Below are 22,829 nucleotides of genomic sequence, written 5' to 3'. Positions count from 1 at the left end.
GGAGGAAACACACGGGCAAAGATAAGAAGGAGGGTGGACTGAGCAGGAAAAACAGAGAGCCTTCAAAATGCAAAGTCTGCCCCGCTGCACGGTCTCATTCAGACAATCTCACACAAAGTTTTACTTTCCAGATAAAACACTTTTATTCATACTCTGCATTTATACACAGAAATGCAATTTATACACAATAACTTGAGTTACAAACAATGTTACTGAAGAAAATAAAGAGTGCAAATATCACAGTATCCAAAAGCTGACTTGTGGGTTCTGCCAGAGATGAAAAAGGTCACTCTGAGTTTTTTGTTTTTAATTCAAACTGGACCACATACATGCTGCATCCAAAACTTTACAGCAGCTTAAAACTAACCCGTTCAATGAATTTTGGTCCATTCTGAGGAATAAAACTCAGAATCTGCATGAATGTGTCAAAAAGTCTAAAACTGGTCAGGAATGAAATGTGGAGTCAACCTGAACATTCTTCTATTTACAATACAAACTGTACATGAACTTTTGTCTATTAATCATTTGAAAACAACACAAAAAAACAGCTGGCTGAGGTTTTTTCTTAAGTATCTGTATAAATCTAAAGTGCTACTTAACAAGACAATAGCTCTAAATCAAATGTTTGCACAGTACAAAATAGCAAATAAAAGCTTATCAAAGGCTCATTTCTTAAAAAATAATGACTAGAGAAGTAAAATACAGTGAAGCACAATAACCTGCAGTCATTGAATATTTGTCTGTTTTTCCCTGTCTGAGTATAGAGCTTACTGTACCCCCAGCTTTCAGTGTACAATCTCAAATAAATTTTCTCCCTTCATTAACTAGACCCAGTCTAGGTATCTTATATACATATACATATACATCTTATATAACAGGCTCCTGGCCTGTCTGTGAGTTCCTGAGTGACCGTTTTATTTCTTTTTTTGCCGTTCTGAAGAGGTGCTAAAGAAATACTTTAAGTGTCTTTTAACTGCAAAGTTGAATGGACTGATTAAAAATATGTCCTGGATAATGTTTATGACTTTATTCAAGGCTAATTCTTTAAATCTGAATGCCATCTGTAGCCTTTAGGAAGAGATAAAATTGCAAAGATTAAATTCTTGTGACTTACAGTATGATTAACACACCTCGTACCGTATTTGTACCCAAATGAACGACTGCTGAAGTCAATTTCCCTTAATAATTCAGTGCTGACACACAGTCTTCTTGAAAAAGTGCTGAAGAAGGAATCATCATCATCATTAAATTGGGAGTAACACTGGATTTCCAGGACCTAATGCTGCAGAGCAGGAGGAGAGTCCAAACAGTGAAGCTTCTCTGTGACAGTCCTTGCCTCAAGTTCTCATTTGTTTTTTCTTTTCGTTTAAAAAGAAAGAGGAAAAGAGGGGGAGTTTTTACTTCAACAGTAGCTTTGGTTTTGTTCCTCTGTCTTTTTTGAACTTGTCTAGCTCTTCTCCTGGGCCTGAAGCATGTGCTGTCTGGTAGATCCGGTGCTGGTGCTGCCCAATGTAGAACCTCCAGCCTGTTTCCTCATCCAGTCCAGCATGAAGAACCGCAGCATCAGAAGGAATCCTGGTTAAAAAGCAAAATAAAAGAAATAATCAGATTCAAGGTCCAATCCCCTGTTTAAGGTTCACTTTAAACTGTTTCACAACATTAAGGTTCAGAGACTTAACTAAAGCTGTATTCAGACCAGAAAAGTCCTTTGGTCCACTTGTTTGGTGCGGACCAAAAGCGGACTTTATTTTTTCATTTGGTGCGGTTCGTATTCAGATTGTACTTTTTTCAAGTGGACTATATTCTGTAAACACATCCAGGGGTGTGACGATCAGTGCTCTCATTGGACAGCACTGACAAAGGGCGGCACACAGAATACAGACCAGTAAATGGAGGTAAATGTGAGTTTGTGCTCTTATTAGAGCTGCAAAATCATTTTCAGTTTCAAGAGCAGCTCCTTCAAAGCAGGCTTAACAACACCGTTTACAATTTTGGAACAGCAAAGACGAATGCGCGCAGCGAGGAGGCGCTATGCTCTGCGTGTCCTGACCCACAACATGCTAGCAACAGCGTGGCTAAACAGAAGACGGAGGATCAGATATGAACCAAAGACGGTTGGGTTATGGTGGCTTTATAGGCCCAAAAGGCGCATGTATCCTGTAGTTAGTTTGGATGGACCTTGGTTTGTATTCAGACCTGCACCAGAGAACCACGAACCACACCAGAGTTTGTTTGGAAGCGGACCGAGACCACCTCAAAAAGTGGGTCTCGGTCCGGTTGTTTGTTCTGCACCAGGGTTCGTTTGTGTCTATTCACACCTGCATGAAAAGTCCACACCAGCGTGGGAAACAAACCCTGGTCCGTTTAAAGTGGACCAAACAGTCCAGGTCTGAATATGCCCTTAGAGTATTGTTTGTGACCATATATTGAACAATGACGTCTATAAACAACTGACAGGTGCTTTAACCTGAATAACACAAAACATTTGTCAGAAGACTTGAAAAAACCTTAAAGAAGAACCTCCTTGTCTCATAAATGATTTTTAAGAAACGCTTTTTAGCAATCAAATTTAGTTTAGAATAAAACAACAACTTCAACTGCAAACAAAAAAATAAATAAAAAAGGATATGCAATAAATACAGTTTATCAAACGCAATTTCTTACAACCTGCAGACTCTGAGCTCTGGGGCAGCATACTGCTTCCACTTTTACCACCATCTTCAAACATCATAACTCCACCTTAGTTGCTGAATAACTGAGCATACTTTTGGGACACTTTGTTCCAGACAACCACTTCGTCCCCATCTTTCATCCACCAAACACAGGGGTCATAAGTTTCTTAATAAACCCAGAGTATATGATGATCAGATATATTTTGTGGGAAAGACAAACTCATTTTCTATGGGTTGATATCAGCATTTAATCAATGACGCCCTCATGGAGGACAATCCTAGTTGTTTCAGAAGTATTTCAAACAAAAATGTTTATTACTCAAGGGGGCAAATATCAAAGTCATGAATCCTTACATCCATCCATCCATTTTCTGAACCACTTATCCTATTCAGGGTCGTGGGTGGCTGGAGCCTATCCCAGCTGTCATGGAGTACACCCTGGACTGGTCGCCAGCCAATCACAGGGCTGACATAGAGACAGACAACCATTCACTCACACACTCACACCTAGGGACAATTTAGAGTGCTCAATTAACCTACCAATTAACCATGTCTATTAAATATTTTTCAAGTTTTTTCTTCCAAGTGCTTCATATCTAATTAATCTAATCTGTCTGACTGTGAATATTGTAGATCGGACATGAGAGGGTTGTTGACCATGGCTATCAATGATCTCTCTTCAAACAAAAGACAAAGTGTCTTTTTAAAGTTTCATTTTCTTTCTTCAGTGTTCTAATTAAAAGTGTTAATATACAAACAGTAGATGACGGCGTGAACAGCTGTGTCCTCAAACTGTGTTATTCAAAACAAAACAATCCACGTGAACGTCCAGTGTGCAGCAGCACAGGGGTTAATATGTTGAGTTTCTGGATCTGAATCAAAAACAAGCTGCTGCACGCTGCTTTGTGAGAGGAAACAGCTTCTCGTCTGATAGGCACCAGTAACACAAGGCCGTGATTAACCACGGCGGTTGGCTCATTCCCACACTGATACAATGGACTACAGGCTGAAAATACACCGCCACAATCTCTGAGGCAACAATGAAAATAACTCTGTCCAAAGACTGACTGTATATGGTTTCACCTTCACTGAATGTTCAGAGAAAACAACAGAGAGTTACACTACCCCGCCATGATTTATCCCTGTGTTTCTAAATGTGAGAACAAAAACAGAATTCACACTCATTGCAGTCCAAGAGTCATTTATCGAGGGCCTGTGTGGATTCTACACGCACAACAAACCATAACCCCCCCCCCGCAGTGAAATGTGTGACACCATTCCCGAGCACAGACCTTGAAAGGAGTTGAGGATGCAGCCGAGGAAGCGAAAGACATCAGTAAGTACGCCAAATTCCAGGAAGGCGAGAGCCCACATGGTCCCAAAGAGGCAGCTGAGGCCCCAGATGCTGAGAAAAGCCACCCGGTGCTGCCTCCACTCGTCCCTGGTGCGGATCTCCCTGTAGACTAGGAAGAGCATCACAAAACCTGACAACACCAGGATGACCAATACGGTCATATTGGTGAAGTAGTGGGCAAGTAACGCTTTATTGTTATCCAACATCCAGCACCTAGAAACACAGAATACAGAGAGTGAGGAACAGAAACTTACTCTGACATAAATGTCTGCCAAGTGTTAACAGTATAAATGTAAGGGTGATACTAAAGCTGCCCAGCTTGTTGAGATGAGTGAACATCACTGGTTGAGGACAAGCTGCTACAGTTTGCATCAAATATAGAAAATAACATAACTGTTAAACAAACTGAGCAGACTTTAGAAAGCTTTGACTCAGCTCAGACAGCTGAGAAAAACTTGACTAAGACAAAAATATCTCATCCTAAATATGAGTTATAATACATGAACAGTTTTAAGACAGTATGTTTTTAGTATCACCTCTAACTTCCACATTGACAAACAGCAATCATTAAAGAGGCAGGAAAAGATGAGCCCGCAGACGACAACAAACAACTACATTAAAGGTAGGGCGCAGGATTTTCCTTAAAAAAGATTAAAGCGACAACTTTTTTAGAAATTAATATTTTTACTACATGAACACAAAAAAGTACTGAAAATTGGTACCATTGAGTACCGGCACCAATTGCCAGGTACCAGGCATCTGTACCGTATTTATAAGGTTATATATTGAAGAATAAATGTGTCAAATTGAAAACCGGTACCGATTGCCAGGTGCCGGGCATCGGTACCGTATCGCTTCAAATGTAAAAGGTACCCATCCCTAGTCCAGGCAGTGGGTAGCCGCAGCTACCTCAGCCAATCATATCCCGTCCAGAGCGCAAGTGACTTTGCTTGATGCTGTTGGAGAAGCTATCCTGAGCAGCCACTGTAGTGGATGTAGCATTGAGAACATGGGTGAAGCTTAGCTCAACTTTCACTTAGCTCAGGCACTTTGGCGCAAGTTGGCGTTCAACTGAGCAGGTACAAGTCAAATACCCATGATTAGCTTGTGCTAACATACCAAGTCAGGTACACGGCTCTCGAGTCTCTTCCACACAAAAAGGCAATGCTACAGGTGGTTGCTGATGTATGCTCAGACGTATGTCTCTGTTGATCCTTATACAGATGCCACACACACCTGAAATTTTCCCAACATTGTTCAGGTGCATAAGTGAGGTCCGACCTCATGAGTCCAACTTTGAAAGGATGTCTGTCCCCTATCCACAACGCAAGTTTTTTAAACATGAAGTCAGGTTTTGGCCATTGTGTGAAGACAGCTGGTTACAAACCCTGAAAATGTACGAGGAACGTTATGAAAATGTTGAGTTAATGTCAGAGTTTCTTCGCTGGGGCTGCAAAGGGGTGGAAAATTTCTGGCAGATTTCAAAATTTCCATGGGAATTTTAACTGGGAAATTTTCAGGGTTCTGTGTCTGTTAACTTAAGTAATTTTTTGTAAAAATCATCAGGAAATTAAAAAAAAAAAAAGAATCTTGTTATTATTTTGAATGAGGTTTTCTGAAATGTTCTTGGATGAAACAACATGATTAAATACTAATTTAATTGTGTATCATGAACCACGTGTAAAAAAGAGAGGCTAAAATAAACACTTTGACATTATTGAATGGGACTTTTTCGGGGGGAGGCTCAGGGGACATTATAGTCTACTTATAACAAACCAAAAATGTTTAATACTCATACATGTACCTGCAAATTTTAGTACCTAAATGTCCTGAAATTGTCCATAAATGAGAAGAGTTCATACCTATAAGGGTTTTAAACACTTGCATTTTATTTTTACACATCGTTAAGGAATATCTGTGACTGTTTCTTTGCAGCAAACATCTGAGTCCAAAGAGTTTTACTCACATCTTATAAGGCTCTGGGTCTTCTTCACTTGGTATCTTTCGCACCCCATAAATGCCCCCGACTGCAACCAGGATGCTAACAGGGACAACAGGAAGACCTGAAAAGAAGACTAATGTCAATACAACCTGTGGTCCATGAATTCGGATCCTTCCAGAACGTGACTGTTCACACACTCACCAAAGCCAGCCAGGTTCCACACATACGGCTTTGGGGAGGGGCTGAAAACCCTGTAGACCAACCAGAAGGTGTGGAAGATTTCTATTCCCATCCAACAGAAGGAGCTCAGCAGGGTGTAATGGAGTCCTGCCCCGACCCAGGTGCACAAAGACTCCTCCACATTAGCCAGGACTCCGGTGAAGAAGAAGATCAGGTAGAGGAGGGCGAGAGAGACTGCCAAGCCCAGGTGGATCGGTATGGACTGCTCTTTAGACCGCTTACTTCAGGGAGAGAGGATACCAGAGGTTCACCAGAATGTAAATAAATAATAATTTTATCCTTTGACAACACAAGCCCTAAAGAAGTGGTCTTACTTTTTCCTGCAGAGGAAAGCAATGAGAGCGATGCAGCTGATCAGGGACACGGCACAGCCCAGAGATGTAATGACAGTCAGAGCCAGGAGGTGGCGCACTGGGCGAGGCTCCAGTTGCTTCAAGGATGAAATATGAGAGTTCATGTTTTTCTGTTTGCTTCTCAGCTCACCTGTCTTCACTACAGAACTGTACGTGTAAGCCTCTCTCTGTGTATTGGGATGTATTCACTTATTACTTTACCTTTTTAAAACACTGAACATTGCTTTCATGTTTGAAAACTGTCAAGTACTGCTTACATCATGCTCAGGTGCATACGTTTGACAGTTGTATGAAAAATCACAATCTACTTCTTGTGTCTTCCAGTGTGTGCTGCAGGACTCACCACAAGTACAGTAAAGTAAGTCAAATGGTTGCACAGGCACTCTGTGTGATATGCGTCCATCTTCCCTATCTCACATCCGTCCACCCAGTTGACCTGATGTGGATCTGCAAGAAAAGAGCATTGATTCAAATTTATTTCAGTTTGGAGAGGCAGACAAATGCTCATGTAACAGGTTTTTTCTTAAGGTTTCCAACCTTTCTTTGTGTCCCATGAAACACATTTCCTCCGGTGAGATTTCTGAAATGCACAAATGAAATGGATTTCAGCTTTTCATCTTAAAATGTTTTAAGTTTTTACAATATACAAAGTTTGAGTCTTTTTACGTGACATACACATGTCTTTAAGAGTTTGAGGGGCTGCTGCTGTAAGACTCCATTTTCATCACAGACAACAAGCATGTTAAACCTGCAGCATAATCCCACAGAAGTCAGAGTGCGGCTGCAATACAGCTCAGGTTTGATACATAAGTGTATGTCGAGTTGTGACAAAGACGCTTAACTTGTGGTTTTGTGCGTTCACCATTTTGACAAGGTGCAAAGCTTGAATCAGATGTCAGCGAAGCTGTTTGTTTTTACAACAGCATCTGCAGCAAACCCACAACTGAAAAGCTGTTTTATTTGTGCTGTTTTGTGCATTCATTTTAGTATTCCAAGAACATTTATTCGCATTGGTCTTGAGTTTATGATGAAATTACAGGTTTCTGGGACAGCATTTGGCTTTAAGAATGCACAATGATTATTTGTGTGGTGGTTCCTGAAGTTGTCTGCTGTGGAGTGTTTTTTCTGGTCTCCCCTACAGAGTCTTGGGTGGCTCCCTCTCTTCTGCATTGGTCCTCCCTCCTGCTTTGACTGCTCCTGCTCCTGCACACCTGGTCCCTATCAGGCTCATCAGGAACCTGCTCTTAAGCTCTGGGGAGAGAGGAGACCAGGGCCACAGTATTCCAGCTGCTACTTGTGGTACCCCGGTTGTCTACTCGAGAATTCTAGTATTTGGATTACCTTTTGAACTTTACCTGCAGCTAATTGCTGTTGTTCTCTTCTTTTTTTCCCAGTGCCTCCCTGAACCTCCTGCTTTGCCACCCAAGCTCAATCACACTGCCACGCCCCTACCCTTTTTGGGGTAACTCTGAAATTGCCTCCTCCACCTTTGCTTTGCTTTTGGGTTCTAAATAAAACAACTGGTTTAAAACCCTAACAGAATACTGTGTTGCACCTGTGAGTGTTTTGGAAAGAGGATGGGCTTACAGCAGCCCCCACTGATTTTTGAGTATAGAATGATACACCATGAAGTGAGCAAAGATTGAAGTGAAGCAGACAAAAGTGCACAAACTTACAGGTATGACTTTATGGTAAAAACTGATCCTTATTGGCTGAGTCAGATTTTCGATGATGTCATTCCCAACAGTGATTTCCACCACATTAAGGATACTACCCTTTGCGGAACTCTCCTGAAACCACACACACACAAACACAAAAAAACAAATGACTTTCATAATCAAAAATGGTTTCAAATGTCATATTTCATGCATTTCGTATGAATAATAACTGAAATAGTGACTAAATTTTGTATAAAATCATGCAACCATTGACTTTTTTAAATCTGTTTTCCACATTTCTTTGCTGAAAAAAGGACCCCCAATTGTTAAAGGTAGAATTATGACTGTATTTTAGGATCATGACTGTATCAGAGGCGCCAGGTGTATTTAGGAAGCACACTGGTAGTCTATTTTTATTTTTTACAGATCAGCTACATAAAGAATCTAAGGTTTTTATTTCGATACACTTGTGTTCATTTTTGGATGTGCCTATTAGTGTATTTCCACAGCAGGGGGTTGCTGGTCTCAAATCGGATCCGGCTATTTCAGGGCAGGAACTCATGCTTCATAAAGAGCACAGTCTGTGCTGTTTAAGCCAGGGGCGTTCTGGAGTGGCTAGATTACTAGTTGTCAACCCAGAAATTAAAAGTCAGACTAACTGGCCAGTCAAAGCAAAAAAAAAAAAAAAAAGTACAGCCAAAACTACGCACAGTTAATCCAAAGCAGCTAAACCCAGTGTCACAAAGTCAGTGAGTAAGAGACTTACACTTGAGACAAAAAACATGTAATTCTGCAGCACACATGCAAAACTTACAACCGTGTACTCGTCTGATTACACAGATCCCTAGTTTAGTCTTAGACAATTTAAAGTATTATATGTTCTTATACCTTTTGTATTGTGTCCTTGTCAGGAGAAAATCTGCATTAACAACATGGACGGGTCCTCACCTGGAACATGTAGTCATTTTCATGGAAAGTGCAGACTACTTTCTTAGTACTCTGTGCAGCATCTTTTAAAACCGGAGGGATCTGTATGATCGTCCTGGTCTCTGCGTATAAACCTGTGGTGTCCTGAAACAGAGGTTATACAAAGACAACCATTAAAAAATAAGCACAATGCATTTCAAAACAAAGTGTTTTCGGTTTTTCAGGGAGAGCAGCGGCATCTCTGCTCTGCAGAGTGTGCAGCGGCATCCAAACCTCGTGCTTTACACAGTTATAATGAGTAGATCTGAATGTGGATTACTGGGTTCTGACACAGATCACCCTGTTTTGAGACAGTTTGGAGAGAAAATATCACCTTTCACAGTGTATCCACTACTTGTCTGCAAAATGCTGCTATCATTGACTTTCATGTGGTTAACCCCTCGCCTATATTCTTAACTTAGTCACCACCCCCTCAACTAAATGAAAATGTTAACAGTTACTCATTTACAGAGTTAGAAACCTGCTAAAAGGGAACTGCTGATTAAAAAAGGGCACACAAGTATGGAGAATGGTGAGAGACAGCTACACAGTGGAGGTTTATTATGCAGCAGTAATATTTTTGACTTTAAACAATCAAATGTAGCAAATATTTTCATTTTGATGCTTTATCTGCTTTGCGAGTACAGATATGAAGTAGATCTGCTAATAGTGAAGTCTTTTATGTGACACGCCTGAGGATCCTCTTTTTTTAATCCTCTTTTCATGCCACACCTTTTTTGTTCAGCCTGCTGAATTCAATGTCTCTCTCATCCCTTCATTCTGGTGTTTCTGTTTCTTCTCGAGTTTTCATCCCTTCATTTTTACTATTCAATGTCTCGGCCTTTGTTTTTAATTTTTTCTCTCTACCTTCCTCATGCATTAAGTTTAACCCTAAGGTTTAATCAGAGTTTTGTGTGTAAAGACATTTTTATGTAACTGAGAAATCAAAGGGTTTGTTCATTTTAAAATCTTTAACTGTCCCATAAATGACCAAAAGCTTTGAACAGCAAGTCTATCTACCATCTCTACCACTGAAAAGGTCAGCTGAGCATCTCAGCTTACATTAAGGTGTGAGTAGCATCAAGTTGTGAACAAAAAGAAGCCTGTGTATGATGATCGATGCAGAAAAAAACTGCTGCTGTTGGAATTTGATAAAAAGGATGTGGTATTTTTTCTGTTTGGGTCTGAGAGGAAACGTGCTCAAATTTTGCAGGTAAAGCAAAAAGACAGAAAAATTGCAGCCACAGTCTGACTGATATGGCCTGTGTGGGTTTAAACATGACGCATGTAACCTTAAGTAGTTTCGGTTCAAAAGTTCTAACTTAAAAACATAGGTTCATATATGATATGATGATAAAAATAAACCTGAGAAAAGCTTTGTAGTGCAGACTGGGGGCAAATATTTTCACTACAGCTTTAACCAAAGTTAAGATACATTTTAGCCCCTTCTCTTAAATGGACAGATTTTAAGTCACCAATCAGCTCAGCAATCATACATAACTAAAAAATAGATCATGAAGTATGAGGACAGAGCCATGGCTGCAGCTAAAGGACCTGGACTTCTGTGTTTTAATTAATGAAATGATGTCTGTAATGTCTGTTCTGTTCTTACAGGGGTGATGTTGAAGCCTCTGAAATGCTCCTTCATCTCAATCTGAACAGTGCTCCCCATCTTCTTGTCTTCAGTCCTGCACACAGACATTGAAAACACACATTACCCAGAGTGAACGCAGCATTTGTGGTGTCAGAGGAATGTCAGTTTTTGCCTCATGATGGATCAATCAAACCTTCGCAAATTCTGAGATACTTTTCTTAAAAGCCTGTGTGAACTCAAACCTGAGGTGCACGAGGGCTCTGATGTTCATTTCTTAACATGTTTGCAGAGATGCTTGTGTTTTGTGTTTTCAGGCAAATGCTCTGATTGGGTTCATGGCTTTTATTGTTTGGCTTTGGCAGCCAGCTGAAGTGTTCGGATGTTGGAATGCAGGGGTCTCAAACTCAAATTACCTGAGGCTTGCAGAGCATTGAATCTTGTCACAAAGGGGGCCGCTTCAGGTATTCCACAAAAAAATTCAAATAACCTTTCAGGGGTGTCCCGATTAGATCATGTGATTGGTTACAGACTCTGTCGGAATCGGACATTACATCCTGATCAGGATCAGTTGTGTGTGTGTGTGCATGTCTATATATATTTGTGTGGTGGTACAGAGTCAGACTGTCTCAACCCCACACAGAAACAACACAGGGCATGACATCACAACCGTGACACCACTGGTTAAATGCCGTAAAATAGAGCAGAACATGGCAGGAGTTTAAACCTGGGAGCATGATGTATCAGAAAAGAAGTATCGGACTGGGACTCGTAACGGCAGATACTCAAAATCAAATGACTGAGACTCAGGGGCAAGAATACCTGATCGGGACACCCCTAGTTGTTCTCCTTAAGAACGTTGTTTTGCTCTTTGCACATGAGACAGGTGTAACTCCCCTTAAAGGATAAGTTTGGTTTATACAGCTTTTACATTGTTTATAGAATGAGGTAGAACAAAATACTCACCCAGAAGGTTTTCCTGATCCAAGCAGTGCTTCGGGAGATATTTAGATCCAAAATCGTGCAGAAAGTGGAGTCAGCTCTCCAGAGAGTACAGCTCATGCGCGGAGGGGCAAACGTAAACAGAGTCTTCGTCAGTTCAGAGGTCATTACAGCCACACAGCGCTGTCTGGAGTGACACAGACTGCAGCAGAGGACTATCTCGGAGCGGACCATGATGGAATATTGGTGAAAAACACGAGTTTTTGGACGATAAATGCAGTTTTAGGAGCGGCGCTGTCTATGCCCCGATGGATCCCATCATACGGACGTCCGCTGCACGATTTTGGATCTAAATATCTCCTGAAGCACTGCTTGGATCAGGAAAGCCTTCTGGGTTAGTATTTTGTTCTACTTCATTCTATAAACAATGTAAAAGCTGTATAAACTGAACTTATCCTTTAACCCCCCTGACCCTGATCCCTTCTCTTGGTCTGTGAAAGGGACATCTTGATTAAACATTTTGAGGACTTTGGCAGCGTACCAAATGTTTGTTTTTTTTTTCCAATTGTGTTCATGTGGTAATCATGCTGCATTCAGGGTCAACTAGGACATTTCTATATAGGATATTTCTTCCCTGAACTAGACAGCGGAGTGGGCCATGAATGTGGTGGGCTGGATTTTCCCAATAAACTGATAATTCATGTTGGGCCGTATGAACTGGTTTCATAGCCTGTAATGTCATGCTAGTGTGCCCTACTCATTTTCATAATGTCTCGAGCCTTTAACAATCACACATCAGTAAAGACTTTGAGGGTTAAGAGCTCAGGCCTCAGGAGGGGGGCTTAGTGTATGTGAACCTCAGCTTCCTGTTAGTTGTCAAAGCTAATCACACAAAACTTCAAAACAGCAATCATGAAAGCAGCATATGATAAACACACACTGTGCTGCTTCTGCAGTAAAGACCCCAGAAAAAAAAAGAGAGTAATTACACAGTGATTTGGGCAGATCCCTGATTCATGTTGTTCACAGCATCAACTTGCAACTCCTCTGCAAAAAAGAAAGAGAACAGGTTTGAGACCTCATGTTAAAGGTAGAGGTCATCCTGAGCACAAATTACTGAAAATTAAAAATGTATCTAATATGTTACTTAATCAATGAACAGCTGTATTGATAACTTTCAGTGTCTCTTACTGCAGGCGACAGGAGTCCCATTGAACTTGTAGGCTGCGTGTACTTTATCACTGATGAGATCATTTCTAACTGTCCCATTGATGATCCCATAAGGCATTTCATCAGCTTTGGCGCCATTGGACAGATCGCTGCAGCAGGAGCTCCGCGGGCTGTTATGTAGGCTGTCACGTGGGCACAGAGTGATGTTGCTTCCCCTGAACTGTGCAGGAAATATGTTGTAAAAAGTCAAAGTTGAGGCACTATTTGTGCACACACATGTCAGCTTAACACAATGCTATGACAGTTTCAGAGAGTGATGCTGCAGAGAAAAAACAAGATATATGTTTGGTTTTCACACCTTTACTTTAGCAACTGAAAGCAGCAACTTAAAGGTAGGTGAGAAAAGTGGTGACAAAAGTGAAAAGTGTAAACTTTGTGAAAAATATTCAACAGCAAATTCAACATAGCTCCATCTCCTACTGACTAACCTGCAGCAAGAGATGATCCTCCAGAGGCTCCCAGAACAGACAGAAGGAGCTGTCCTGCTTTGGCCCAGCCTCGGAGAGACGCATTACTTTAGACTGGCTGCAAACAGACGTGATCTGTCCCTGGATGGACAGAGAGCTCCTGTTCGCTGAGATTGAGATTTCATCACAGCCAGTAGAAAGGCTGAGGTTCAGGTTCAGGGGGCCATCGCCGTGTTGCCACGTGCCACAAAAGCTCAGGTCCTCGTAAGGTAGAGCAAAACCTGGAGGAGACAGAAGAAGACCTACGATGTTCAGGTTTTCCTTAACTGAAAATGTCTTCACACCCTCTGCGTAACAAACACGGACACTAACACACACAGATGTGTCCCCATCAGATAATTGTTTCATCCAAAATAGATTGATGGTGGCAGAAATGAGCTTTTAATTACAACAAACTGAAATATAATCATGAAGTGGATCAACACTGATATCTACCTTCTGTTTAAATACACCAGGGCATGCCACACACACTCTGACATGTACGTACACATTGCTGTGTTCCTGCTTGCCAACTACACATCTCGACTTTCTTCCACCACTTCAGAGGCAAAACATCTCTACCCCTTCATTATTCATAGTGATATTATTCCTCTGTGTGTTACACGTTGTAGCCGATGCAACATCCCCTTTTAAAATGGGGTTATGTGAGCACCTTGTGTCTTGTCCCGCCTCCTACTGTTACTTTTTGCCTTTCTTGATGTGTCTGATGTCCTGAAATTACCTTTACTCAACATGAATGTTTAGATAAATAAATCATCCAATCCTCCAAACAACAGTTAACTGCAGAATAAGCTGTTTGACATCCACTTACTATTTGTGCTTAATCGAAGATCACCAAGCCTTTTAACATTATTTTGTAATATTCATTCTATCAATCTTATCCTTTTTGTTGCATAAATTTTTCCTATATTTCCCTCCAGGGATAAATAAAGTGCATTCTATTCTATTCTATTCTATTCTATTCTATTCTATTCTATTCTATTCTATTCTATTCTGTTCTGTTCTTAATGAATAAAGGCAGGAGAAATCAGGTTTGCAAAGGGCTAGAAAATTCCAGAAAATTACCAGAAAGTTTCATTCTATAGGGAATTTTAGCTTGAGAATGATGGGCATTTTCAGGGTTTTGTTGCATCACCTTAAATTACTTTTTCTAAACATTTGATGGCCAAAAAAATTCCTTTTTTTTTCATTGTTCATCCTTTTTGTTAGTCTGTGAAAGAAACCATTAAAATTCTAAGGTTCTAAAAACTAATTAGGGCTCTAATTTCGTGGTGCAGCACAGGGGGCGCAAGCCAGGCGCACCCTGCGCAGTGCTAATTTCGTGCAGAGCACCGCTGTGCGCTGCTAATTTGAGAATTTGGTAGGCCGTCTGCGCAGAGATGGGTGTGACTGTGCGCCAGGGGGAGGTGTCAGCAGATTCATGTTGGCGCAGTGACAATTTCGTGTCAAAAACAGTGCAGAAAGTGCGCTGAAAGCTCACCAGCTCCAACCTGGTCTTTTCTCTGCGCAAAGCGGAGCGCACCCTCCGCAGCTGTAATTTGGTGACAGGTGCACATGTGCGCACACATCAACAAAACCTCAGAGGCAGGTTTCCAGAGTGTCAGGCACATTTTAATGCAGTAAACAATCACAGCAATCACTGACCATCTCCGCTACCAGCACGGTGCTGGGGCTCACTCAGACCAATCAGACGCTGCGCCTTGGCTGCAGGGCATTTAAAGGCGAGGAGAGGCGCTCATCTGACTGGTGAAGACAGCGCATGGCTGTGTAAAACCCACTCATGCCTTTTCTCCTCCCTCTCTGCCATTTGAGCGGAGGGAGGCGTGGAAGCCCACCCCTGCGCCTCTCTGCGCCTTCAGTGCGCCTCTCTTGGCACTGCAGGAAACTTGCAAAGTGCGCCGGTCATGCCCTGTCTCCGCGGCGAAGGCCGGCGCAGGGCAGGTGTGCCTGCGCTTGCACCTGGTCAACGAAATTAGGGCCCTTAGTGTCAATCATAAATGTTGTATAATGCATTTTTGCATGTGTGTTTGCTTAAGACAAACATTTATGCTTTATTCATGATAGTTTAACTCATTAGGGAAAATTCTGCAAAATTACTTGAAAATTATGTAGTATCATTTAAAAATAATGCATTACACAATGTCTGCTTATAAGAAAGCAAACCATGTTTAATATTTCAAAATGTATTTGATCTCGTCTATACTGATCCTTCCTGAAAATTCCCAGAAAATTATCCGAAAACTCCATAATTTCCAAATATTCCCATGTAAAGTTTCCAACTTTGAAAACTCTGTATGGACTCTGATAACACTGTAATTTTACAACCCTAGTGGAAATCAGTGCAGAAAATGGCCTGATTTCAGGTCTTTCAACCCACTGAACAAGGAGACACTGGAACATGAAAGTCCAAAGACTAAAGAGCTCTGACTGCTCAGGAGTCAGAGTTATTAGGGGCAGTTTTTCCTCTCCTTATCTCACTCAAGGTTTAAGTACCATTGGTAATTTTGAGGAGTGTCTTTAATAAAACCCACCCCAATACCCATGATTAGTGTCTTACAAACAGAGTGTTCAGGAGCTGGGAGAGGAAAGCGTTTAGACCATATCAATGTCCTGTGAATGTAAAAGTGCAGCTACAAGAGTTACACAGGTGTAGATGTTTGATTTGTTCAAACAGAGGGCTCCTCTTACTTGTGGAGAGGAGGATGGTCAGGATGAAGGCGGTCATCAGATTTTTTGTCCGTCTCAGCTCCATTGCTGACAAACTGTGGAGGAGAGAGAAAACAGAATTAAAAAGAGGAAGAAACACATAGTTTATGTTGGACCAGGAGAGGAAACAGTCAGCAAATCGCTAACACCGCCTCCAGAGCTGCTGCTGCTGAAGTGTCTATGAGAAGCAGCTCTGTGGCTGTAAAAGGTGAGTTTTATTAAACATACACATGTACCTTACACACAGTCACACACACACATCTGAACTCAAACAATAAATGCTTATCTGGAGTTAGCACAGGTTTTCTTAATGATACTATTCTTATCCACACGTCTGTTTTGTTATCTACGCTCATACAAATGAGTTCAGGCCCAAAATACACACAGGGACCTTTCTGTGCTGTTATCAATGGAAACAGTCTTCCCCTTCAACGGACACATGCACACGCATTCACTCACAACAGTGTTTCAGTTTCTCCTTCCCCCTTTGACAACCAGATGTTTCTCAATCCAAAGAAGGAGATGTGCTGTGGCAGATATTCAGGGCTCTGATCTTGGACGAGACAGTATTTACAGGAATCAAAGTGAGAACCAAGCGACAGTCACAAGTCAGGCGTGTGAATTAACCACATGTATGTGGAAATGCAGTTTTGTTTCTTTCAGTTTCCACCAAAGACGTCATGTCTTCCCACATTAACTCCATTATGACTGTGTGTGTGTGCGTGTGTGTGTGTGAGTGTGACAGGGACAGCGTGCCCTAAGACACTGATGCTCATCTTTGAAGGGAAATGGAGCTGTTGTGGTTTATCCTCAACAAGACAGACAGGAACCGGCTGAGACACAGACAAAGCAGAAAAGAGGCACGGAAACAAAAAGACGGACAAAAACTCAGAGACGGAATAGAGTCAGGCTGCATGCTCCGAGGGGGGTCAGCTGGTTATTTATAACCACAGACACTGAAACACACACCTGATACTGGAGAGGGGTTTAGGCCTTCTACAACCACGGAGACGCACAGATAAACAAACAAACACACAGGGACATTTTACAGCATGAGAACAATGTCTTAGAAAAGGAAAAGACCAACGAGCTGAATCTTGATTTTAAATCTGTAAAAATTTCCACCAGCCTTCATTGTTGTTAACAGAAATAGGCCAATCTAACTTTTGAGCCACAATACCCTGGCTTTAGAATCAGTGTATTTAAATACAATGATACCAGCATTAATTTTAAATTATTTATTTGTTAACATGAGACTGAGTGTTATGTTTTAACTTCAGGCTTTTCTAACTTTGCATGCTTTCCACAGGAATTACAGTTAAACTGTAAAACTCAGCAGTGGGTTATTGGAAAACCAAACTTGAACATGTTGAAAACAAGCGGCAACCTCTGCTTTAAGAATATGAGACAATGCTGAAGTGCTAAAATCTGCTGTTAATAAGCTGTTTACACAGCAAAAACAAACATTTGTACAGTCTGATACAAAATCTGTCTCCTGTCTGATTCACTTATTTCACTATTGACACACACAGGGGCGTAGCTACAATCAGGCAAACACAGGCAGTTGCCTGGGGCCCCAAGATTCCCAGGGGCCCCCAAAGCATCTCTTAAAAACTGGTTTATGAAGTTCTCTTCAATTGAAGCATTTCTTTTTTCTAAATCTTACTTCACATGCTTCAAAATACATCAAAAGGCTTAATCTTTAATGATGGTTTTGGGTACTCCCCCTCCCTTCTTATTCAATGCTCCATGTTACAACAAATCTGAAAATTTGATTCAGGAAGAAAGTGGTAAAAAACACTTTTTTCCCATTTTTTTCTTATTGTCAACCAAGTCGGAAATAAAAACAATGTTGCTCTGAGATCTGAGATAAACTTATAAGACTTTTAGGATTTTAAGGACTTTATCTAGCCCAGGAAACAGGATAAATTTCTCAAAATCAAACTTTTTGAGTTGGTGATAAACATTGTTGTACAAAATCTCTTTTTTGGATACAAAACTCACTGGACAGGGGGTCGAATAAAAATACATTAATTATAAAATAAAATATAAATAAAAAATAAATATCACCTCTTTCAGTAGATTTTTTTCCAGTTTTATGTTGTGCTTGATATTTACATATTTTTTCTTTACTAAATTATTTTTTTCAATATTTACCTATTGTAATGTTTTTCACTTCATACTTTCTTGTTTGTTACTGTTACTCTGTAAATTCCCCACTGTGGGACAAATAAGCTGTCAATTGATCATAAAAGATTTCAAATCCAGGACAAAGTGGACTAAATTATGTATTCACTTTTTTTCAAAATCAAACTAAAGTACAGAACTTGAGGAAATGCATTTAGTTGCGCTAAGTTACCATGTACAAGATTCACACTGTCTCATGCCTTGATTCTGGGAAAGAGACAGTGGACCCAGGGAAGGCCAGTCTAGCTCTGAGGAAGATGAGTTACAAGGACATGGAGGGCCCCATTGACTGGGTTTGCCTTGGGCCCCCAAACCACTAAATACGCCCCTGGACACACACTGTAAGGGGGGTGAATTTTTTTAGAGCTAAAGTGAACTCTTGAGGCCCACGTCATTTCCAAAATGCGCCAGCTGATTTGCTTCAAAAATCCTTTTCAGACTTAAAAAGTCAGTTGGATATCTGTGACAAAGAGCCAGTCTGTACAACAGGTCTGTCTATCTTTGTTCTGTGCTCATCTGTGTTTGCAACAACCATGTGTACACTGTTCACGGTTAAACTGCAATTCCAGTTAGTATTGGAGATTTGTTCACCACACATTCACACATTAATAATCCTGAAAAATAATAATACCGACAGTGTTAATATAAATATGAAATATTTTTATTTTGTTTGGTTTTCTAAGTCAGAAAACCCTGACATTTCCAGGAAATAATTCTCAGTCTCATATTAAGGAGGAAAGAATGTTAAATTAACGCTGGCATCAGATCACTTTCAGTATCTGCTGAAACCACAGCCCAGGAATCAGTATTGGTATCAGTCTTAAAAAACTGCATCTGTGAATCCATAGACTAGACCTCACTCAGCACCATGATGGTTAAATTCTTACTCTCAATGACTTTCAATCAGCTGGTAAGGAAGTGTTTAGAGATGTTAAACAGACAGGTGGGTTAACAGTGTTAGCAATGAGGCAAAGCTGTGAATTCAACTTCGCCTCTTCTGTTCTGGTTTCTGGATCAGCTGAAAGTTAGTTTGAGTCAGCATTTTCAGTCATGTGAGAACCATCTTTGGACTTTCATACTGTTTCTGCAGAAACCAGCAGTCACTGTGACTACTGTTCAATACAACCCACAGTATGTACTGTATATGTTCTGAACAAAGTCATGAGACTACTTGTCATAAAAATGAGAAGAACGTCCAGCATCATAAAGCGCTTTAACTGTGACTCTGTTTTCAGAGATTTTCCGTTGTTTCACCCTTTTGAACTGAAGTGAGGAGCTTCTAACTCAATCTATGTTTTCATTCTTGAATTTGAGTCAGATAACCAGAATTTTCTGAGGAGGAAGAAAATCATTAAAAATGAAAAGCAACCACCAAAACACATTTTCTGTAGGAATGTGTACCGAATTAGGTACTTTTATAGGTACTGACTGAATCCTGTCAAAAGTACCAGGTATCGATTCATGTAAAATCCAAAGGTACCATGTTTAGGTACCTAAATGCATCCTTGTGACTGTGAGGGAGTGGAAGAGTAGGCAATTTTTTCATGCTGGACATAAACACAGCATTGCAAGGTTATATATTGAAGAATAAATATGTCAAATTGAAAAAAAAACTTTATTATGAAGCAAATTGATATTTTTTACCACATGAACACAAAAAAGTACCGAAAATTGGTACCGTTGAGTACCAATACCGATTGCCAGGTACCGGGCATCTGCACCGCATCGCTTCAAATGTGAAAGGTACCCATTCCTAATTTTCTGTGCTTTATTTTCTCAACTTTTTTGTAAATCAGTACATTTTGGAATTCATCGATACCAACAGTTATCATATCTTAGCATAGAATATATAATTTGGATTAAAGAGTTTGCACATCCTGGTGGATTAACGGCCACAGAAGCATACCAAGTGTTTTGGTAGTGAACCATATACTGTTAACTTGGCGCAGTAAGGGTTAACACCAAATACTGGGTGGCAGTCTAATGAACAAGGTACGCTGACCAACACTTCCTCTAATGGATCATCCTAACAGTGTTTCTCTTTCTGCTGGAGCTTTACATTTACTTCTTCTGCAGCAGAGATAAAAACACACTCACTACTCCAAGACTGAAAAATTCTGCCTGAGGAACTTAAGTAACACAGGCACAATAAACTCTAAAAGTGATGATTCACTCTGCTTTCACTTCTGTGAAATAAAGCATGTGAAAATGCACCCTCTTAGTATTTTAAGTCTGACTGGGCTCTTTTGTGGTTTGGGCACTTCCTCTTAAAGATGGTTCAAATGCAGCTAGAGAAGTTTTGGGGAAAAGGTGTCAAAGTGGATCTTCATTGTGGTTTTCTGAAGAGGAACTAATAACTTCTGTGAACACCTCTCAGAGTGGGTGTGGAGCAAGGTGGTGGTTAGCAGCTCCAGTCGTTTTAACACATGACTTTTTAATTTGGCACATCATCACAGCAAATATACTCATCTTGTTTCTTCTTCTGTTTTCATTAAAATTTTGCAGTTGTGATACATGTTTTTTATATGTGAGCAATGATTCTAGATCACTACATTGCTAGTTTGTATGCATATTTACTTTTTGCTGAGTGACACTGAAGCAGAACAGGCCTTCTTGCTCAGCAAGATCTATAAAAACACAATTGGTTTACCAGAGGAGCACAGGATCGAGCATCAGTGGTAATGAAGGTTAAAATGTGGCGACAGTCTATAATATTTGGATAAGCAGAACCTTGTTGTGGCTGCACTATCGGTGACAATGAGACTCTAGGTTGTGACATATTATGACAGAGATGTGTAACTTCTGATTGGACGTTGTAAATGTGGTTATTCAATCTCAGGGTCATCATCAGCTACTCTGACATAATCATAATGAAAAATAAAGCAAAGTTTTATCACTAATGCTGAAAACACATTGCTAAATTCTTATTGGACCGTCACCTTGGGAACCGGGTCACACTTTTGAGCCTGAAACTTGCAGCTTTTAACTTCAAAGAAGTATGCGTGGAGAGGAAATTTACATGTCTGCCTCAGAGTTTCACACTCCTGTCAGACGGTGACTGCACAGAGAACAATCACACAGAATTACACTTTTGTGAGTTTGAATATGTGTCATTATTAATGCAGAATTAATAAACTCAAAAACACGCATTTTCCACATGCATTCCAATGTAAATACTTTACTAATTGCTAATGTAAAATTTCATTTCAAGTCATTTGCATGTATGTGTACACTGGAGGAGAGGGGAATAACATCGATAACAGACAGACAGCCTGCAATAACACTGTAAATGTGTTCAGACCTACAAATGAACTTTCCATGGATTATTTTTTTTAGCTAAAATATTAATCCTCCTCCACCATTCACTTGTATGCAGTTTCCTTCTCTGGTTGTAGCTGAGGGGGACTGCTAACAGCAAGAAGTCCATCTGTGAGTGATTTTGCCTGATTCAGGCAAAAAAAAAAAAAAAAAAATGAACATATTATTTTTCAAAATCAGTAATGTATCCTCTTTTTGTCTCTTCTTTCTGACTCTACTTTTGACTCCACTTTCTGGATCTGCTTTCTGACACTTCTTACTGACTCTCCTTCCCATTCTTCTGTCTGACTCTTCTTTCTGATTCTTCCTTCTGACTCTTCGGACTGAATAATAATAATTATGATACTATTCATAAGCATCTCTCAGCACTCAAGGACACTTTGCACTGTGAATTAAAACAACAATACATTAAAATGGCACGATAAAATACATAAAAAGAACAAGCGAAAGTAAGACCAAGTTAAAAATAGATCAGTGAAAATGAAAGCAAGAATTCAGCTGGGAACAGATGATTTTTGAGTCTTCATTTGAATAAGGGTAATGAACCAATGTTTCTGATGTCTGGTGGGAGTTGGTTCCTGTGTTGGGGGCGACTAAAAGCTCTGCTCCCCAAGGAGTTGAGATGGGCTTATGGGGGGATTTGTATGGAGCACCCAATAGGAGTAGGTACCAACAATCAATGCAGGAGGTGACAAGGCTGTGGATGAGGGTGGCTGTGGTGTGAGGGGTGAGAAAGGGACAGAGACAGCTAATAAATGGAGGCTGCGTAAATGGAAATGTGCAGACCAGGTTGTTATCGATGTGAGAAAGAAACTGCAGAGGATGACACCCAGACTCTTTACCTGAAGGGAGGGTGGAACTGTCAGCTTTGGATAAAGTGGATTTGGTGTCAATGAGGTGGAAGAGTATCATTGTTAAGTTTAAGGAAGTTGGAGGTGAACCAGGATTTAATGTTAGAGAGCGAGACTGAATCTTCCTCTGACTCTTCTTGGGATGTGCTGGAGCCTGTAAGCTGTCACTGTTTGCACATAATAAATGTGTCACCTTATTGGCCATGCATATCAGCGATACGCCTTTTGTTATACTGACTCTCTCCTCATCCTCATGTTTTGAAGAGAAATGATGTCTCAATGATCAGATTCAGCATTCAGTCAGCATCACACTGGTACTGTGTTCACAACCACACTCAGCCTTAGTGTGACT

General features: G+C 40.6%; 1 protein-coding gene across 1 annotated transcript in view; it reads right to left on the bottom strand.

Moving 5' to 3' along the window:
• Positions 1–222: 222 nt before the first annotated feature.
• LOC141787402 (adhesion G-protein coupled receptor G1-like) overlaps positions 223–22,829 on the bottom strand; it is a 28,840-nt gene continuing 6,233 nt past the window's right edge. Inside the window, exons 2-15 of the mRNA XM_074665693.1 lie at positions 16,104–16,177; positions 13,377–13,636; positions 12,910–13,108; positions 12,708–12,765; positions 10,798–10,873; positions 9,168–9,290; positions 8,238–8,351; positions 7,099–7,141; positions 6,905–7,008; positions 6,523–6,638; positions 6,170–6,429; positions 5,993–6,089; positions 3,965–4,239; positions 223–1,575 (exon numbers count right to left, since the gene is read on the bottom strand). Of these exons, the coding sequence (XP_074521794.1) occupies positions 1,448–1,575; positions 3,965–4,239; positions 5,993–6,089; positions 6,170–6,429; positions 6,523–6,638; positions 6,905–7,008; positions 7,099–7,141; positions 8,238–8,351; positions 9,168–9,290; positions 10,798–10,873; positions 12,708–12,765; positions 12,910–13,108; positions 13,377–13,636; positions 16,104–16,167 (1,917 nt within the window). The 5' untranslated portion in view covers positions 16,168–16,177 and the 3' untranslated portion in view covers positions 223–1,447. The remainder of the gene's footprint in view (positions 1,576–3,964; positions 4,240–5,992; positions 6,090–6,169; positions 6,430–6,522; positions 6,639–6,904; positions 7,009–7,098; positions 7,142–8,237; positions 8,352–9,167; positions 9,291–10,797; positions 10,874–12,707; positions 12,766–12,909; positions 13,109–13,376; positions 13,637–16,103; positions 16,178–22,829) is intronic.

The sequence above is a fragment of the Halichoeres trimaculatus genome, unplaced genomic scaffold (genome assembly GCF_033239565.1).
Source record: "Halichoeres trimaculatus isolate MK-OKI-2021-1 unplaced genomic scaffold, fHalTri1.1 fHalTri1_scaffold_3, whole genome shotgun sequence".
In the NCBI taxonomy this organism is placed as follows: Eukaryota; Metazoa; Chordata; class Actinopteri; order Labriformes; family Labridae; genus Halichoeres; species Halichoeres trimaculatus.
The sequence above is the reverse complement of the archived record's forward strand: the minus strand, read 5'-3'. Positions and strand labels throughout refer to the sequence as shown.